The 17,543-nt window shown below is 52.3% G+C and overlaps 1 protein-coding gene across 6 annotated transcripts in view; it reads right to left on the bottom strand.

Moving 5' to 3' along the window:
- The window catches only part of SYN3 (synapsin III), a 556,822-nt gene that overhangs the window by 23,219 nt on the left and 516,060 nt on the right, over nt 1–17,543 (bottom strand). For all 6 annotated transcript variants that reach the window (XM_050745857.1, XM_050745861.1, XM_050745859.1 and 3 more), the window contains exons 8-11: nt 12,658–12,800; nt 9,112–9,186; nt 4,866–4,968; nt 131–265 (exon numbers count right to left, since the gene is read on the bottom strand). In XM_050745857.1, the coding sequence (XP_050601814.1) occupies nt 131–265; nt 4,866–4,968; nt 9,112–9,186; nt 12,658–12,800 (456 nt within the window). The remainder of the gene's footprint in view (nt 1–130; nt 266–4,865; nt 4,969–9,111; nt 9,187–12,657; nt 12,801–17,543) is intronic.

Here is a 17,543-nt window from a genome sequence, read left to right as displayed (position 1 = left end):
CACCCCCATTCCTTCTCCCCAAGGTGGTTTCTTCCTGGGAGTATCTCCTTTGGATCCAGGGGCTCCCCATTTCCAGACAGCCTGGCATTTCTCATGGTTATAAAGTCTGCTTTGATCACGAGGGTCTTACCCAGGGTCTCAGGGGCGAGGGTGCTGTGCCTCCTGGCATCAGGAGCTGGCTCATTTTGGAGACAACAAGGTCGGCCATCAGCTGTTTGTCCTCTTCCACATGCTCTCCAATCAGCGGCATTGAGCTGTCCATTACCTGTGGGGAGGACGGGAGAGCTGAGGGACCCCCATGCCAGGAGAGACTGGCCGTTGGGCATCACACCCCAGAAGTGGGGGCTCAGGGTTCAGGACAGAAGTGACCACCAGATGGCGATGTCCTCCATGCAAACCACCTCCAGCTGGGCCTGGCCGGCAGCGACACCAGCTCGCTTCGGTTCAGTCTCAACCACTCCCTGGATGTAGTTCAATTCGGCCCACGTTTGCTGGATGACAGCAATGCGACAAGGGCCAGGGAGCCTCTGCCGACCTTTTCTGTGCTTTTCTTTGGGGAGCCGCTCTCCGTCCCCTCCTTTCTCACCCTGGCCCCCTCCCAGGGTCAGGGCTGGCCACCTCTCCTTTGGCCCTAGCTCAAGGCTTTCCGCAAAGTAGAAACAGTAAAGGTGGGGGGCTTGATCATGACAAAAATATGACATAGAGTTGACCCAGGGTTCAGAGGAAAGAGGAAAGGTCTGTTTTCCGGGGCCCTGGCAAAACACAGGTGGGAGGGAAACGCGTTCCACAGGGAGCTGGGCTGTTCTCAAAGTGCTTCTATGGGGAGGAGCCTGAGGGATCCTAGTTTCCCCTTCTGCTCTTTTTACAAATAGAGCAACTGAGGCCCAGAGATGGGAGGGGACTTGCCCAAGGTCACAAAGGCCAATGCTCCACGTGATTCTCTGGGCATGGGAAGCTATGGGAGGTCTGGAAGGGGTGTCTGTCAGGCCTTGTCACCCTCTCTGCTCCACTGCAGGAGTCGGCGGCCTGCATTCACCCACACCACCCCATCAGACTCACCGTCTTGTCTCCCTTGTTCCCACGGTCTGGACTCCTTAGATTTTCTCTCTCCTCCAGGTTTTTTTTTTTTTTTTTTTTTTTTTTTTTTTTTTTTGAGACGGAGTCTCGCTCTGTCACCCAGGCTGGAGTGCAGTGGTGGGATCTCAGCTCACTGCAAGCTCCGCCTCCCGGGTTCATGCCATTCTCCTGCCTCAGCCTCCCGAGTAGCTGGGACTACAGGTGCCCGCCACCTCGCCCGCTAGTTTTTTGTATTTTTTTTTTAGTAGAGACGGGGTTTCACTGTGTTAGCCAGGATGGTCTCGATCTCCTGACCTCGTGATCCACCCGTCTCGGCCTCCCAAAGTGCTGGGATTACAGGCTTGAGCCACCGCGCCCGGCCTCCTCCAGGTTCTTAAGTATTCCCTCTACCCACTCCTTACCTGGCCAACTCCATTTCATCCAACAGGGAACCGCTAACTAGGTCTTCCTCGAGGAAGCCCTCTCTGATGGTGCAAGCTCTGACGAGCCACCTCGCATCTGTATCCTGCCGTCCTCACCTGGTTTCACACTGGACAGCTTATCCACAGCACTGTCACCCCCTGCTCACTATGTCTCCACCACCAGACTGGGAGCCCCCAAGGTTAGGGATGGACCCTGTGTCCTGCTAAACCGGTGTGCCCTCCACAGACACCTGTTTAGTGGAGGAATAAGAGGCCCTTGCGATAAGCCCGGCTCATAAGGATAAGGATAATGAGAAGCGCCGTAATTTATCGGGCACTTCGTATGTGCTATGCCCTATTGTAAGCATCGGGTGTGGAGGATCTCTCATAAACCTCAGAATAGCTTTTGAGGCAGGTACTATTATCCTCATTGTAATGATGAGGAAGCAGAGGGTCAAAGAAGTGGCAAGGTCAAGGACACAGCACTGGCAACCCATGGTCCTCCCACTGCATCAGGCTAATTCCCAGCAAGCATTGGAACAGCACAACAGGGTAGGAACTGGGAAGAGGGAACGTGGGTTCCAGGCTTGGCTTCTGCGGTGGACTTGCTCTGTGATCTTGGTCAAAGTTTCTTTTCCTCTATGGGTGTTTTTTGTTTTTCTCAACAGTGAACTGAGGGATCTGGGCAGCTGCTAAGACCCTTCCAGCTGGGACTTGTAGGGATCTGTGAGTTTAGCACCCACTTTGATTAGGAAACTGAAAAGCTAGCTTAAGAATGTGAATACTGCTTCCAGCAGGGTCCTGAGCTCTGCGCAAGTTGTACCTGGAACTGAGGTCTCCTGGATCCCAGTGCTCCGGGCAGGGACAGTCACTCAGTCACCACTGGCTGAGCTCTGACGGTGGAGTCTGCCCCGAAGGTACACAGGCGTCCTGCACCCTGCCTGTCCTCTCTCCCCCTGCCCCTGCCCACCCCATTTTATTCTGGTCTCTGTTTCCTACATTCCCTGCAGTGGAAAACAGCCACCACAAGGAACCTGAGGTTCATTTTGGAATCCCCACGGTAGACACAGCCAAAGGAAGTGGCCGCTCTGGTCTCCCCAGGGAAACATTTTCCAGTGGGCAATGTCATTCCCCGGACAAGGTCACAGAGGACAAGTTCAAGGGTCTTTTTCCCCGAGTATTTGACGGTGAGCCTCTTCACAACACATTTCACACACATTTTCAGTTCTCCCCGTAGAGGTGGCTGAAGAAACCAGTGTTTTGGGACCTCTTCTGCCTTTTTTTTCCCCTTACTCGGGGAAAACACCTTTTATATTTTTGGTAACAAGTTTCCCATCTCCCCTGACCCCACTCCAAACTCAAAAGCAAAGGAAACAACTCTGGAATGTTTCTGCGAGGAAAAAAAAATCTGAAAAGCTATCTTTCATTTTCCCTCTGGAACATTCTTGGGAGACATTGTTTTCTTGTTTTTTTGAAGTCCGAGCCCACTACTTTTACTTTTTTTTTTTTTCTATGTGAAAGGCCTTTCATCCCCAACCCTCTGAATGGCTGAAGGCAGGGAGCCTGGGCCCACGAGCACGGATTCTTTTTTTTTTTTTTTTTTCCCTAAGAGTGAAAGCTGAGACCCGGAGAGGCAGGGGCTCACGGGGGACAGAGAGACTGCTGGTGCAAGGGAGGAGCTGGCCTTTGGGGGTCAGGGGAGTCCAGGGGCTCTAGGAGACAGGGCCCCTGTTCTCGTGTTTGCGGTTGCACTGTGTCCACCTGGCTTGGGGGCTGGCTCCCGGAGCAGCGGCTCAGTGAATAAATAAATGAGTGCTTGTGTGCCAAATCTGGGTTCATGTCTGGTGGTCCCCGTGAGGGGATGCGGGGACAGGAGGACCTGGTGGGGTCTGAGGAGCTGCTGTGCTGGGGGTTCTTGCCCCACCTCTGGGCTGAAGCTCCCAGGAAGGTGAAGGATGAGCTCCTCCAGGGAGCAACTGTACAGGTCAAGGCATCTGTTCCCAGCCTCTTCCACGGCTCCTCCAAGTAGGGGCTACTTGGGGAATTTCAGGTTTGGTGGCAGCCAGAGGGAAGGTGTTTGCGGGCCTTGAGAGGAGAGCTGTTCTCAGAGTGGGACTGGGTCTGCCAATACAGACACAGCTCTTCCTGCTGGAGCTTCCTGGCCTTTTTGGGGAGGAGAGAGGGGCCATGTTCATCCTGGACTCCCTCCTCCTACCTCCAAGTCCTGGGCGTGAACACCCTCCTGGCATGACTGGGCTCCCACCCACTGAGTCACCTGGTCCTGCTCGGCCGTGGGCTCCTGGGGAGTGAGGCAGACATGAGGGATGGGAGGGCTGGCTGGCTCCTGTGGTCACCCCAGCCATGTGCTTCCCATTAGCCGCCCACACCCCGGGGAGGGGACAGCCGCAGGGCTGTCCCTCACGTGTCCTGGCCTTGTGTCAGCACCGCCTGTGGAAAGAGGGGGCTGAACGTGGCACTGGAGCTGTGAGTGTGGAGATGGGAAGTTATGGAGGACTCTGAGGCCAGAGGGGCCTTTTCAGGGGAAAGCAGTGGAGAGCCACGGGGCATGGGGTGGGGGGCAGGGAAGAGGAGTTGGGGAGGGGACGGGAGGGCTGTAGGACCATGAGAGACACCGGGAAGACATGGAGGAGAGGTGGGGGGTGGTGGGATACGGTAAGCATGGAGAGGAAGTGGCGGGGCTGGGAGGGCTATAGGATGGGGAGAGGCACGGGCTGCTGGAGGGTCTTGAGAGAGATTCCGGAACCCACAGCCCTCTGTGAACCCCCTCTTACCATTCTGCTTCCCTCCATCTTCCCCTCTATTCATGCCCCTGTACCATTCCATCCCCCTTCCAAATCCTCAGTGCTCTGCCACTGTTTCTCACCCTCTCCCCTGCCAGCCTGCACACCCCATGTCTATCAAGTCCATGGCTGTATCCCCAGAGCCACACCCATGCTTAGCCCATGGGAGCCCCCTAAGGCCATGTTTGTTGAATGAACAAATGAGGGACTGTCTGCATGGTGACCAAGGAAGGGTGCCCAGTTTACATGCTTGGACACTGAGGAAATGGCAGGGGCCCTATGGGACAGTGGCTTGCTGACCCTTGGCCAGGTGCCCTTTCCCTTTCCTTAGGCCTGTGGGTCAGGGAGGTTGTTAAACCTCGTGCCCTGAGGTCTCTCGACTGAGTTCCGAATCCCCAGGCATGAAGCCTTTCGATGCCTCTGAGGGTGGGAAGGAGCCTCCAGAAGCAGCTCACTGAGGCCTGGGCTGCGTGTGCCCTGGAGCCAGGACACAGCTGATGGCGCCAAAGATCATGCAGGGATTCCCTCCCCCTGGCACGCCTGCCAGGCTGGACCGGCCAGGAGAACTGCCTGCTTCATCCCTCACCTCGATGATGTAATCTCTGCCATCCTTGCTGTGGACGGCCTTGACGGCACAGATGTCCAGGCCACCAAACATTTCCGAGCAGCTGTCCACCCACAGCCTGTACCTGCAGGGACAGATGGACAGACAGTGAAGTGGCCTGGGAAAGTGGGGAAGAGGGTGGAGGAGAGAAGCGGATTCACACGGAAAAACACACAGGGAGAGACAGTGATACACACATCCAGACAGAGATGGAGAGGGACAGAGAAGCAGCAAGAGAGCCAGAAAGATGGAGAGCGTCAGAGTCCAAGACGCAGAGACAGGCAGGCAGAGAGGCAGGGACACAAATGACAGTGGGACAGAGACCCAGAGAAAGGACACGAGAGAGCCAGGAAGGAGGGGAGAGAGGCAGGGTGGGGGAGAGAAGGAACCAGAGTTGGGACAGGTCTCCCCCAACCCCAGGACTTGCTGGCCCTGCAGTAATGGGGAGCCTACCCTGCCCCCATCCGGAGTCATCCTGGACACCCAGCTACCCCTGTGTCCCTTTTCCCTTGGGAAAGCTGCTCCAAGGGCTCCAGAAATCCCTCCAGGCCGCCCTTCCAGTCCCAGCCCTGGCCGGACAAGAGGCTGTGGAGGACAAAGGGTGCATTTTTCCCGGGCCCGGGGCGGGTGGGCTGGGGAGACTGGCAGGCTGCTTCTGCCTCGCCCAGGGGGCCTGGCCCTCTAGACCCACTGCTTTTGTTCCCTTTCCAGCCACTTGATGTCTGCAAGGCCAGTTTGCTTTGCTGGGGACAGATCTCAGCGCTGGACTTTGACCCTGCAACAAGGAGGTGGTTGTATGTGAAGAAACCGTCCCGGCTTGCACTTAGCTTCCCCTGTGGGCTGGATTTGGGAGTCACAGGGGACTCTGTGTCAATGTTCTTGCTTCTCACTCTCCAGGGTCATGCAGGGCATGCCTACTCTCACATCGCTTTGCGTGTCTGAGCCATAAGTGCTGGGATGAGGAGGGACTGAGACTGGAATGCTCTTAGAATGGATTCTCATCTCATCCACCAAAGCCTACTGAGGCCCAGAGAGGGAGGCTGGCTGGTCCAGTTCACACAGTAAGGCAGTAAGAACACCAGGATCACCTCGATCTCCTTGACTCTCAGTCCAGTTTTCTCATTCAGCTGTAGCATGGAGCACGTGATATCATCAAAGTAAAAGGAAGGATGGAAACTCACACCCATGGAGCTCCTGCTATGTTCCAGACATTCTGGGCCTGGGGGCTGACTCCTCATCCCCTCGGATCCCAGCACAACTCTATGAGGAAGATTTTAACCCTCTTACTAATGGAGGAAAAGGCTCAGAGAGATGATTAAGTGACTGTGCAGCTTCCAAACCTAGATCCTGTCTGATTCCAGATTCCAAGCGAGCCACCCTTCCTCTCATTCTGAAGGTGCCCCAGAACATCCATTCTCACTCAGCATGGCAGACCAGGGACCTACCTTCTTGCTGTTAATTCCTTAATACTTTTGGCGAAGCCTCTCCCTCTTATCATAAAATGGGAAAGCCTAGATCTGATTCTGGTTGTACCTCAGAATCACCAGGAGAGTTAAATGCACAAACAGCCAGACTTGGGGCTCCGCCCTATGTTAGAGTAATTTCTGTAATTTTTGAAAGCTTTCCATGTGATTCTGCTATGTGGTCACGTTTGGGGACACCCTTGGGTCCTTGGAGCTTGAAGAGTCCTCTGGAATCTCTGATCAGGGTCCTCGTTTTCGGCCCCAGTGGCTGACTTGTGGGTGCCACACACTTAGGGTGAGCTGTGCCCTGAGACACACTCATAAATCAGGTATCTTCTCAATGGAACATGGAAATCTGAGCCGAGGTCCAGAGGCAGCTGTTTCCAGAGGCTGTTTTGAAAGGATGAACCTTGGGGTCCCCTGCTGGCTGCACCCCATAGGACACAGGCATCCCAGGGTCTAGGAAGGGGCTATAGGCGTACAGCAGCATGAGAGTGCTTGGAGAATGGGGGGCCCTGCTCTCCTCCTGCCAGGTGGGACTAGCACCAACCGAGTGACATCACTGGTTTTGCCCAGGAGTCAGGCCACCTGGCAAGCAGGCAAGCCAGGTGGAGGGCGGGGTCAGGCCCTGTGTATGAGTCCCTGTATGGATTTTGTTCCTGTGGGGATAGGACTGGGGAATCTCTCCCGCCCAGACCCTGAAGTACTGCCTGTGACTAGAAAAGGGAAAGTGGATTCCAGGCCTGGGCAGGCCCACTCCCATGGTAGGTTCCTCCAGGGATGGCCCATGCAACCTGGGACTTGGCAGAGCCAGGGATAGGTGGCGTGCTGGGGACATCTGTGAGTGGCTCAGGAGGCACTGGGGAAGGCTGGGCTCATGCTCGGGAAGGGCCATAGAGAAGACGGCCACGACTGTCCCGTGAACACCTGTTGGGGGAAGGAGGTGACTGCCTCAGCCACATGATTCAGTTGTGCCAGGTCACGAGCGCAGCCTCCAGGAGACTTATTAGCACAGGTGGGTTCCCAGGTTGAAGGTGGCAGCTGCCCCCCTGGGGTTGATGGGAAGGGCAGGTGCGCCTCCCTGCCGGGGGCCGGTTCTGGATTAGGTGCTTCACAGCCCTCTCTCATTCAGTCCTCACACCTGCACTCTGACTTGGGTATTACTGCTTTCATTTTGCAGTTGAAGAAGCTCAGAAATGTTCCTGAACATGCCCAAGGTCACACTCAGTCTCTATTGCTGTAGGGGGTGGTCCCACTCCAGTCTCCAGGGGTGCAGACCTGACATAGGCCTCCAATCACAGCGTTGCAGTGTCTTGGGCCATAGTGATTGGTTCAGGGATGGTCACGTGACCTAAGCCAGGCCAATCAGTACATATGGCTCAATTTCAGGCTTTGGTTGAAATGATTGGGAAAGAGAAATTTTCTTTCTTTTGAACGCACTGTGAGGATGAAAGCCTGGAGCCACCGTGTGCCACCATAAAATGAAAGAGCCTCCTGGATGAAGCCAACACAGAAAGAAGCTGAACTAGGGTGGGCAGAGGAGCCTCAAGGCCTTACCTGACACTGTATATCTGGAGTCATCAGTGACATGGGCCAGTAAATCCCCCTTTTTGTGCAAATCAATTTGATTTGTGTGGTAGCCCTTGCAACTGATACAGAGTTCTTAGAGGGAAGGATTGGATTTTTTCATCCTTTAGTGCTCAGCAGAACATGGCCTGCAGTAGGTACTCAGTAAGTGTTTATTGAACAGAGCTTTTGAGCTCACAGCCCACGCTCTGTCCACTGCTATTGTGTGGCTGCTGGCAGAGGTCACAGGGCATGCAGGCAAGAAGGTATGTATGTGGCAGGCCCTGAGACCAGCTGACTCGGCCCTTCGGCCCTTCCTTTTTTTTTTTTTTTTTTTTTTTTGAGACAGAGTTTTACTCTTCTTGCCCAGGCTGGAGTTCAATGGCATGATCATGATCTCAGCTTACTGCAACCTCTGCTCCAGTGATTCTCCTGCCTCAGCCTCCCAAGTAGCTGGGATTACAGGCATGTGCCACCACGCTCAGCTAATTTTGTATTTTTAGTAGAGATGGGGTTTCACCATGTTGGCCAGGCTGGTCTTGAACTCCTGACCTCAGGTGATCTGCCTGCCTTGCCCTCCCAAAATGCTGGGATTACAGGTGTGAGCCACCGTGCCCGGCCGGCCTTTCCTTAAGCGGGGCTGGCACAAAGTGTCTAAAGGGAGAAAGACCGAAAAAAACCTTCAGCCAGAAAGCATCCCTAAAATATGCACGATTCAGGGGACATCAACCTCTCCCTGTTCGTACTGAGATGGAAAGAAGCTTGAGAGAGAAGTGGACTCTCCAATATGCCTGGTCGCCTAATAACGCTTCCTTGCAGCTGTCAGCGCACAGGAGGGCTTGGCCAGGGCTTCCTGACCTCTTCCTATAGCAGCTGGTCAGGGCTGGAAAGACCCTGGACTTGGAGTCATGACAGCAGGGTTCTACTCTCAGCTGTGTCATTAATTAGCTCTGTGGTCCTAGACAAATCACTTCCCCTCTCTGAGCTTTCTTCTCCCCTCTGTAAAATGGGGTTATTTTAATGCCTGCCCTGTAGGCTGTTGTGGGCAGTGAAGATGATCATACCTAGAAAAGTGCTCTGTGGATGATGAGGCACTGGATGGAGGGCAGAGTGGCCTTCTTTTCAGGGCTGTTTGTTGCATTCCCCCTTCAGCTCCTACCATGGCCAGCACCTCTCCCTACACCTCCTTTGTCTCTTACCTCTCTGTCATGGCCACCTGCTCCAGCATGGCAGAGCCTGTGTTGGCCTTCCAGTTCCCAGAGATGGAGGTTCTCCTGTACCAGAACAAATAACACATTGAGGGAATTAGGGATGCGCATCCTGATCTGCTTTCCTTCTTTGCTTTGGCTGTCAGGAGGCTCTGACTCAAATGACTGGCTCACGTAATGGCATGTATTCTTCGGTACATACTTTATCTTCAACTATATTTTCCTATGTTTATTTCCCTTCATGCTGTTTGCCTTTTTTATTTGTTGGATCTTAGGTATTGTTTTCTAAGTCATCTTTGAAATTGAAAGATTGAATTCAAAAATGCCTACATCATCTGATGAAATCCCCCAAACTTTGGCGTGTTTTTTAGGAGAATGAGGGCAGTGTGTGTAGCCCCTGATGAGTCTGGAATCTTTTGAGGGCCCCAAAATGTTAGAAAAGTGACCCTTAGAGAGAAGTGACTACTTTTTTCTGGTAAAGATTAGGAATGCCTTCTGGTCTCTGACTGTGTTGCCATCCTTCTCTGTTTCCTTGCCTCTTCTGCTCCAGTAACAACCGACCTCTCTTCCGGTGCTCCGCTGCCTATGGCTCTTTCCCAGTGTCACAGCCTCTGCATGCCTTCTTCCCTTTACTCCACAGAGTCTTTGTCTCCATCTTCGCCTCCCTAAGTCCTGCTCATCCTTCAGGTTTCATCTGACATACGACTTCCTGACAGCCCACCTTCCCCAGCAAAAATAGACTGCCCGGTGCTACACCCTACACGAATGCTCAGGAATGCTCATCTCCCTTCTGATGACTGCGTTAGTGTCCTCTCTTCTCCGATGGAGGGGAACCCTGAGGGTAGGGGACATGTTTAACTTCATCCCCTGTATATCTAGTATCCAGTGGGACCTGGCAGGCAGTAGGTGCCCAGTAGGTACCTACTGGGTGAGGAACTGTGTACACTGGGGGAGAATCCAGACAAGCTACCTATCCCTAACGGTGCATCTGGCCTCGGCAAAGACTGAACAAGTTTAAGCACAGGGGTGTAGGTAAAGCTATTTGTCTTATGGTCAACGGAAGGTATGTGGTTGAGATCAAAGGGTGAACTGGGGAGAGGAATTGACACAAAACTGTATCATTGTAAAAGAGAAAATCAAATGTAAAAATGCTGAGAATAGATGACCACCAGGAGCCATAAGGCACCGCACCATAGTTGGCAAGGTTGTTTCCCATGAGGCTACAGGTGAGCAGTTCTGAGACTGGGCGCATCCACTGAGACGGAACCAGAAAAGTGGATAGATGGTGAGTGGGGGAGCTGGATTTTTCTCTGTTGGAGTGGGAAATTATAGATTAGCAACCAGGAAAGGCTAAAATGAACCAAGTGGTACCAGATGAAGGTCCGGGACATCCATAGGATTCTGTTCAGCCTCATAGGGATGTGGATGGGGATATGCGGAAATAATTATGGATATATATGAATACATGGGTAAGGATACACTCATGTACTTCCTTATTGTGTCTGCTAGGACCTAGAAAGAATGACAGCCCAGCAGCGACAAGCACAAAGGCGCAAGTACAAGGCAGGGAGTGGGGCCAGAGGAGGTTGAACGGCTGGGGAAATTCTACACTGAACTCTGACGTGAACCCCCTCCTTTGGAGGTGGGCCAGGCCAAGGTCCAGGAAACTCCGTAAGTCATGACAAAGTGGAGCTGTCAGGCCAGGGAGGCTCCGCAGAAAAAATGCGGCAATGAGGTAATCCTCAAGAACAACAACAACAAAAAAGCAGAAAAAAACTGGGACAAGGTGTCGTCAATGTCAAGTGGAAGCTGAAACAATGAAGAGAGGAGGGAAATGATATCATGACCTATGGCGGGGGCCTCAGGAATGCACTGGAACGGGCCATAACTCACGGTGGGCAGGGAGGAGGTGACTTTATCACCCCAAGGCCATCTGAGAGCAGGGGCAGGTCTGGCCTGCCTCGTGGGAGGAAGAGGTTGATTGGTGGAATAGGGCAGAGTTACTCCTTGAAAATGAGTTCCATCCCTTTCCTGCGAATACTTCCTTCTAGGGCAACTGCCTGCACCTCCTCTAGTTTCACAAACAATGACAGGGCGCAGTAGTTGCGACAGAGACGATATGGTCCGTCAAGCCTAAAATTACCACCTGGTCCTCTACAGAAAAAGTTTGCTGACCCTTGGTCTAGGCAATCCAGGTAGTGCCAAAGCAACCACAGGCAATCTGTAAATGGGTGTGCAAGGCTGTGATCAACAGGACTGTATTTAGAGACAGGTGGCAGCTGGATTTGGCCTGTGCTTGTGGTTTGCCAACCCCTAGCTTGAAGCACAAGCTACCCACACAGAAGCCTATGGATGGAGGGACCTTCCAGCTGTCCAGGGCTAACCCTTGCAGTCCTCACATATGGAGCCCTGCACACAGTCAGTGCCCCATAAATGCTTGTCAACCAGGCAGCGATTGGCCCTCTGGGGTCCCATCATTTCAAGTGGAACTAACAATAACATTCCAGAGTGAAACACAGAGAGGGCTTGGAGCGAAGAGCTCTCCCAAGGACGAGACAGTCCACCTACTCCAGAAGTCCCATTCATCCTGATAACCACAGCCCCATGTAATCCATCCTTTGTTGAACCACCCAGGTGAAGGCGGGCTGCTTTTTTCCGCCTGGCATTCTTTCCTTTTCCTTTAGATTCAGCACCTCTATTTCCACTAGGCAGTGGCCCTGCCCACACTGCATGCCTTCATGGTGGGACTCTCCATACTGCTTTTCTCTAATCAATAAAACACAGTCAAAGTTGGACTAATCAGTACTTTTTCCATGGAATCGCAATCTTGAGTTAAGCCCTGAAAATGACTAGGGCAGGTTCATTTACCGGTGGGGATGCCATGAAAATTGTTTATTATTATTTCTGGCTGCCCACATTCCTGGGTTGCTCTGTATCCTAATGCTTCCGAAACTGATAATTGAGTTGGGAGATTTTTTTGTTTGCTTTTTTTAAGTTTCTGATAACCCATGGTTTTCTAATAAATTCCCTTTAAAAAACCCATTAAGTTAATGATGTGTGGTTTCTGTTGCTTGCAGGCAGAGAAATCCGGTGTAACCTCCTCATTGGTCTTATTGGCTTCAGAGAAACCGTTTGGCAGCTCGCAGCCTCATGGTCACCTTTTAATAAACACAGATCCTTTGCTCAGAAGAGGAAAAAAAATCCAAAACCCTCAGCAAGGTATTCAAAGCCCTCCTTGATTTGTCCCCAAATTTCTCTCTCAAAGACATATATCCTGTGTGTATGTGCAGTTCCCTAGACGTGCCAAGCACCTTTCTTGCTCTGGAGGAAACAGCCCTTGCTTGGGTAGGCAAATATCTGCCTGGGGATAAGCAGTGACTGAGTATTAGCCCCTCGGCCGCACTGGCCAGAGAAGAAAGGCAGTAAGGAGATAGGATGGAGGATAATGATGCGCCCTTGGGTGCAGGAGACAGTGGCTGGACATGCACCTCTGGGCTCCCTTCCCACGCTCCCCCAGCCCCTGCCCCAGAGACTCACATGTAAGCCTTGTAGTTGGATCCAATTTTCTGGACGCGGATGTCGTACTTGGAGTCGATGAAGGCCTCGGTGGTGGCGTAGGTTTTGGCCATGGCGACCACGCTGGTGATGTCCTGGAAGTCAAGCTGGTTTTCCACTTTGATCTGTGTGGGAGGACGAGGGGGATGAGTGCCACCCACCCCGTGTTCACTGAGCCCACCCCATGCCAGGAACAAGTGCTCTGTCTATAGACATGAATTCCCTTCAGAAGGTCACCTGCTGGCAGGGAAGACAGACAGGGGAAGCAAATCATTCCACCACACACCACGCAAGCGGTAGAGAGGAAGGGAGCGATTCCGCTTGGGTGGTCGAGAAAGCTTTACAGAAGAGGTGAGCTCTGAACTGGGTTTGGAAGGATGAACACGTTTCAGATGGATGAAGTTGTGGGGCCATCTTCCAGAGATGCGCGAGGAACCCACAGTGGGGGAAAGGGCAGGTGGCGCGGGCTCACTGACGGGGGATGTTGCACGGGCCATCGGGGAACAGACTGGAGGGCCACCGTCTCTGGGAAGGAGCTAGGATTTTAGCCTGAATTTTCTGGAGAGCCGCTGAAAGAGGGAGTGGGGTTTAAACAAGGAAACGGCGTAGTTTGCGTTTTAACAAAATTACTGAAGCAGTTGTGTAGAGGATTGAATGGAGGGGTGTGATATGAGACACAGAGGGTCCAGTTAGGAAGAAGGGAGTGTGCATATGTGTGTGTGGTGTGTATGTGTAGGGAGCGTGTATCCTGGTGTGTGTTGTGGAGTTTGTGGGAGATGTCTGTGTGTGGTGTGTTTGCATGTGTTTGATGTATGCTATGTGTGGTATGTTCTTTGTGTGTTCACATGGTGTGTGTGTGTGTGTGTGTAGTGTGTGATGTATTTGTGTGTGGTGAGTTTGCTGTGTGTGCTGTGTGTTGCACATGTGGTGTGTAGTACGTGCTGCTTCTGTGTGTGTGTGGTGTGTGATGTGTGTGGTGTGTTTGCTGTGTGTTGCACATGTGGTGTGTAGTATGTGCTGCTTCTGTGTGTGTGTGGTGTGTGATGTGTGTGGTGTGCTTGCTGTGTGTGCTGTGTGTTGTATATGTAGTGTGTAGTATGTGCTGCTTCTGTGTGTGTGTAGTGTGTGATGTGTGTGGTGTGTGATGTGTGTGGTGTGTTTGCTGTGTGTGCTGTGTGTTGTACATGTGGTGTGTAGTATGTGGTGCTTGTTTGTGTGTGTGATGTGTGTGGTGTGTGATGTGTGTGGTGTGTGTGTGTGGTGTGCTTGCTGTGTGTGTTGTGTGTTGTACATGTGGTGTATAGTATGTGGTGTTTGTGTGTGTGTGTGTGTGTGTGTGTGTGCGCACACACAGCCACACACTGGAGAGGCTGGCTTTGCTAGGCCAGAGGCTGGGAGAGAAACTCACACTGTTGACTGGGCTGAGCCAGGAACACAGAGAGGTGTCCCGGGCTTGGGGAGGTGTCCCGGGCTTGGGGAGAGGTCCCAGGAGAGCTTCTAAGGCCAAGTGCAGAGGACGAGGCCAAGGCTCCGTGATAGTGATCTTAAGACAGAACAGAGGCTGACTCCCAGCGGCTGTGGACAGCTGGGCCAGTTGCTCCCTCCCACTGGCCGTGGGAGCCCTGCTTGTTCAGAAGCGGTTCCCTTCTTCCCTGTCACCCTCACCCCGACAGCAGAGGGGTTCTGATGCTGGGTCAGAGATGGGCAGAGCCCTGTGGAGTGGCTGGGCGCTGGGCGGTCTGCGTGGGGTTGGTCTCGGCCACACCCCATCTCACGTCCTTCCTATCTCCCTCTCAGCCCTTTTCTGCCTGCCCTTCGAGGCTCAGCACTGACTCGGCGACTCTGTCCCTCCCACAAGAATGCCCACTCACATTTGCCCAGCTGCGATGCTTACGCAGGGTATTTACAGCTCTCCGTGGGGTCCAAACAGGATTGTGGGCAGGCTGGGCACTGTTGTGGTCACTTAACAGATAAGGAAACTGAGATCTCTGGACTTGCTCAAGGTTGTAAAGCAGCTGAGCCCAGAGCTAGGCTTGAAACTCTGGACTCCGAAGGCACAGCTTTTCCTTGAACCATCTCAGGGGTCTGTGTATAGGTGCCTGCCTGTTCTACCATAACGGACACAAACAGCAACAGGAGAGAGGCTGGACAAGCCGTCTCTCTTCTTGGCTCTCCGAGTGATGACTCCAAGTCTCAATTTGCAGAGAAAATAAACATGACCAGGCAAGAGTTCCCTATTTTCCAGCCCTTTTCAAACTCAGCTACCCCACCTTCTTCCTCCCAGCTGCAGCGGTGGTGGTGTGCCTCCTCCCTTTGTTCTGGGTCTTCTAAGCCCTTGGTTTTAGCTGGGCACCTGATCTCCTCAGCCAGAGATTACTTTGCTGCAGTCTCTCTTGCAGTTAGATGTGCCCAAGTCTCCAAGCTCTGGCCAATGAAAACTGGGTAGCCGTGATATGAGCAACCTCTGGGTGGTGCCCTGAAGATGAAGATAATCTTCCCCGTCCTTTTTCCTTCTTTGCTCTGGCTAGGAATGTGAACATGATGGTATGAGCAGCAGCAGCCATCTTGGGCCATGAGGTGGAAACCGCATGTTGAGGATGGCTGAGTAGAAAGTTGGAAGGACCTGGGTCACTAGCAGTGTGAAGCTCGCTATTAGCCCTCGACTCGGACTCTTACATGGGAGAGAAAGAAACTTTAATCTTGTTTAAGCCACTGTTCTCTGTTCTCTGGGTCTTTTTTTTTTTTTTTTCTGAGACAGGGTCTCAATATGTTACTCAAGCTGAGTGCTGTGGCGTGACCATGGCTCACTGCAGCCTTGACTTCCTGAGCTCAAGCAATTCTCCTGCCTCAGCCTGCCGAGTAGCTGGGACTACAGGTGTGCACCACCACACCTGGCTAATTTTTGATTATTTGTAGAAACAGGGCCTCACTGTGTTGACCACTCTGGTCTCCAACTCCTGGGTTCAAGCGATCTTTCCACCTCGACCTTCCAAAGTGCTGGGATTACACACTTTGGCCACTGCACCTGGCCCCTATTATGTGGGTCTTCGTTAAAGCAGCCAAATGACATTTCTGCTCATTATTTTTAGTCTCTTGCTTTTCACCGATTCTTTATGCTTTGGATTAACGTGATCAAGAATCCACCATTCTCAACACGTTCCTGCTTTTCAGAACCTCAGTCTCCACTGTCTCTCTCTACATCTTCATTCCCCACTTGCCCTTCAACCCACTTTCTCTAGGTTTCACTCCCTACCATTCCCCTGCGACTGATTTGGTCCCCTCTTTGGCAAATCCCATAGAATGCCTCTGGTCCTTGCCCTGCATTGACCCTCTGTAGCACCTGAGATTGCTGAACTTTGGGTAATATGATTTCCATACCACTGTTTTCCCAGTTCTCACCCTTCCTTTCTGGCAACTTCGTCACAGTCTATGTTGCCACCTTTTTCTCCAGTGCCCCTCTGATGGTCCTGGGGTTTCATCTCTGCCAGAATCCAGGGTCAGGTGGAGAGAATTGGAATTGCCAAAATGACAGAATCGGGTGAGCGTTTGCAGGGACGGCTTGTTTAATTCACATTTCTGTCCTTGGTGGCTTTGGGAAGAACCAGAACTTCTTTAGCACCTTGGTTTCCTAGACAGCCCTGACACAGAGCAGGCTACCTGGGAGGTGTCTAGCTGCCCACAGCATCATTTTCTTGCTTTACAGTCATGATACACCCTGATATGGGGGGCATGTGTCCACCCAGGGTACACTTTACTCTCTCTCCTTTCCCTGGCATCTTCATACCACTGTGTGGCCACATTTTGGCCAACAAGATGTTAGCGGAAGAGGTGTACGAACTTCCAGGCTGTGCCGTTAAAGGGCAGGGGAGGGCTTTCTACTCCCCACTTCTCTCTCCTTGCTGGCTGGAGTGTGGACCATCTTTGACAGTGTAGCTGAGGGCAATACACCAGGGATGGATGATCCATAAGATGGAAGAAGCCCATGGCCGTGAAACCATGGTGGTTCCACGCCAGCCCTGGGCTGCTTTTGTGCAGAGCAGGGAAAGAAAGTCCTAGTTTGTTTACACCATTGTAAGTCTTTGTTATGGCAGCTGAAATGTATCCCAATTATTATATAAGCCCGAAGTAAATTTTTGTGGAATACATCATGCATTCTTTCACAGAGCAGACAAAGAGAGCAAAGGGAGAAAGCAGAGAGATAGTGGTTTAATTCCGGAGTGGGCAGCCACCCTCCGGGAACCCTTCTCTTCTGTCTTTGTTTGAGTGGTTGTGCATTGGGGTCCCATTCTGTTCTCTCCAACAGTGAGCATGGAACCCAGGTCTCTCTCTCTCTCTTTTTTTTTTTTTTTGAGACAGAGTCTCTCTTACTCTGTTGCCCAGGCTGGAGTGCAATGGTGCAATCTTGGCTCACTGCAACCTCTGCCTCCTGAGTTCAAGCGATTCTATTGCTTCAGCCTCCCAAGTAGCTGGGACTACAGGTGTGTGCCACCGTGCCTGGCTAATTGTTGTATTTTTAGTACAGATGGGGTTTCACCATATTGGCCAGGCTGGTCTTGAACTCCTGACCTCAAGTGATCCACCCACCTCAGTCTCCTGAAGTGTTGGGATTACAGGTGTGAGCCCAGGTCTCTTATACAAAGGCATTTCAAAGCTTCAGGAAAGGCCCTGGCGAAATGTTCCTTTTTATTTTATTTTATATTTATATTTATTTATTTTTTTTAAAGAGACGGGGTCTCACTCTGTCACCCAGGCTGGAGTGCAGTGGTGCAGTCATGACTTACTGCAGCCTTGAACTTCTGGGCTCAAGCATTCCTCCCACCTCAGCCACTTGAGTGGCTGGGACTACAGGTGCCACCACATCCAGCTGA

The sequence above is a fragment of the Macaca thibetana genome, chromosome 10, assembly GCF_024542745.1.
Source record: "Macaca thibetana thibetana isolate TM-01 chromosome 10, ASM2454274v1, whole genome shotgun sequence".
Classification (NCBI taxonomy): Eukaryota; Metazoa; Chordata; class Mammalia; order Primates; family Cercopithecidae; genus Macaca; species Macaca thibetana.
This window is presented reverse-complemented; position numbering and strand designations above follow the sequence as displayed.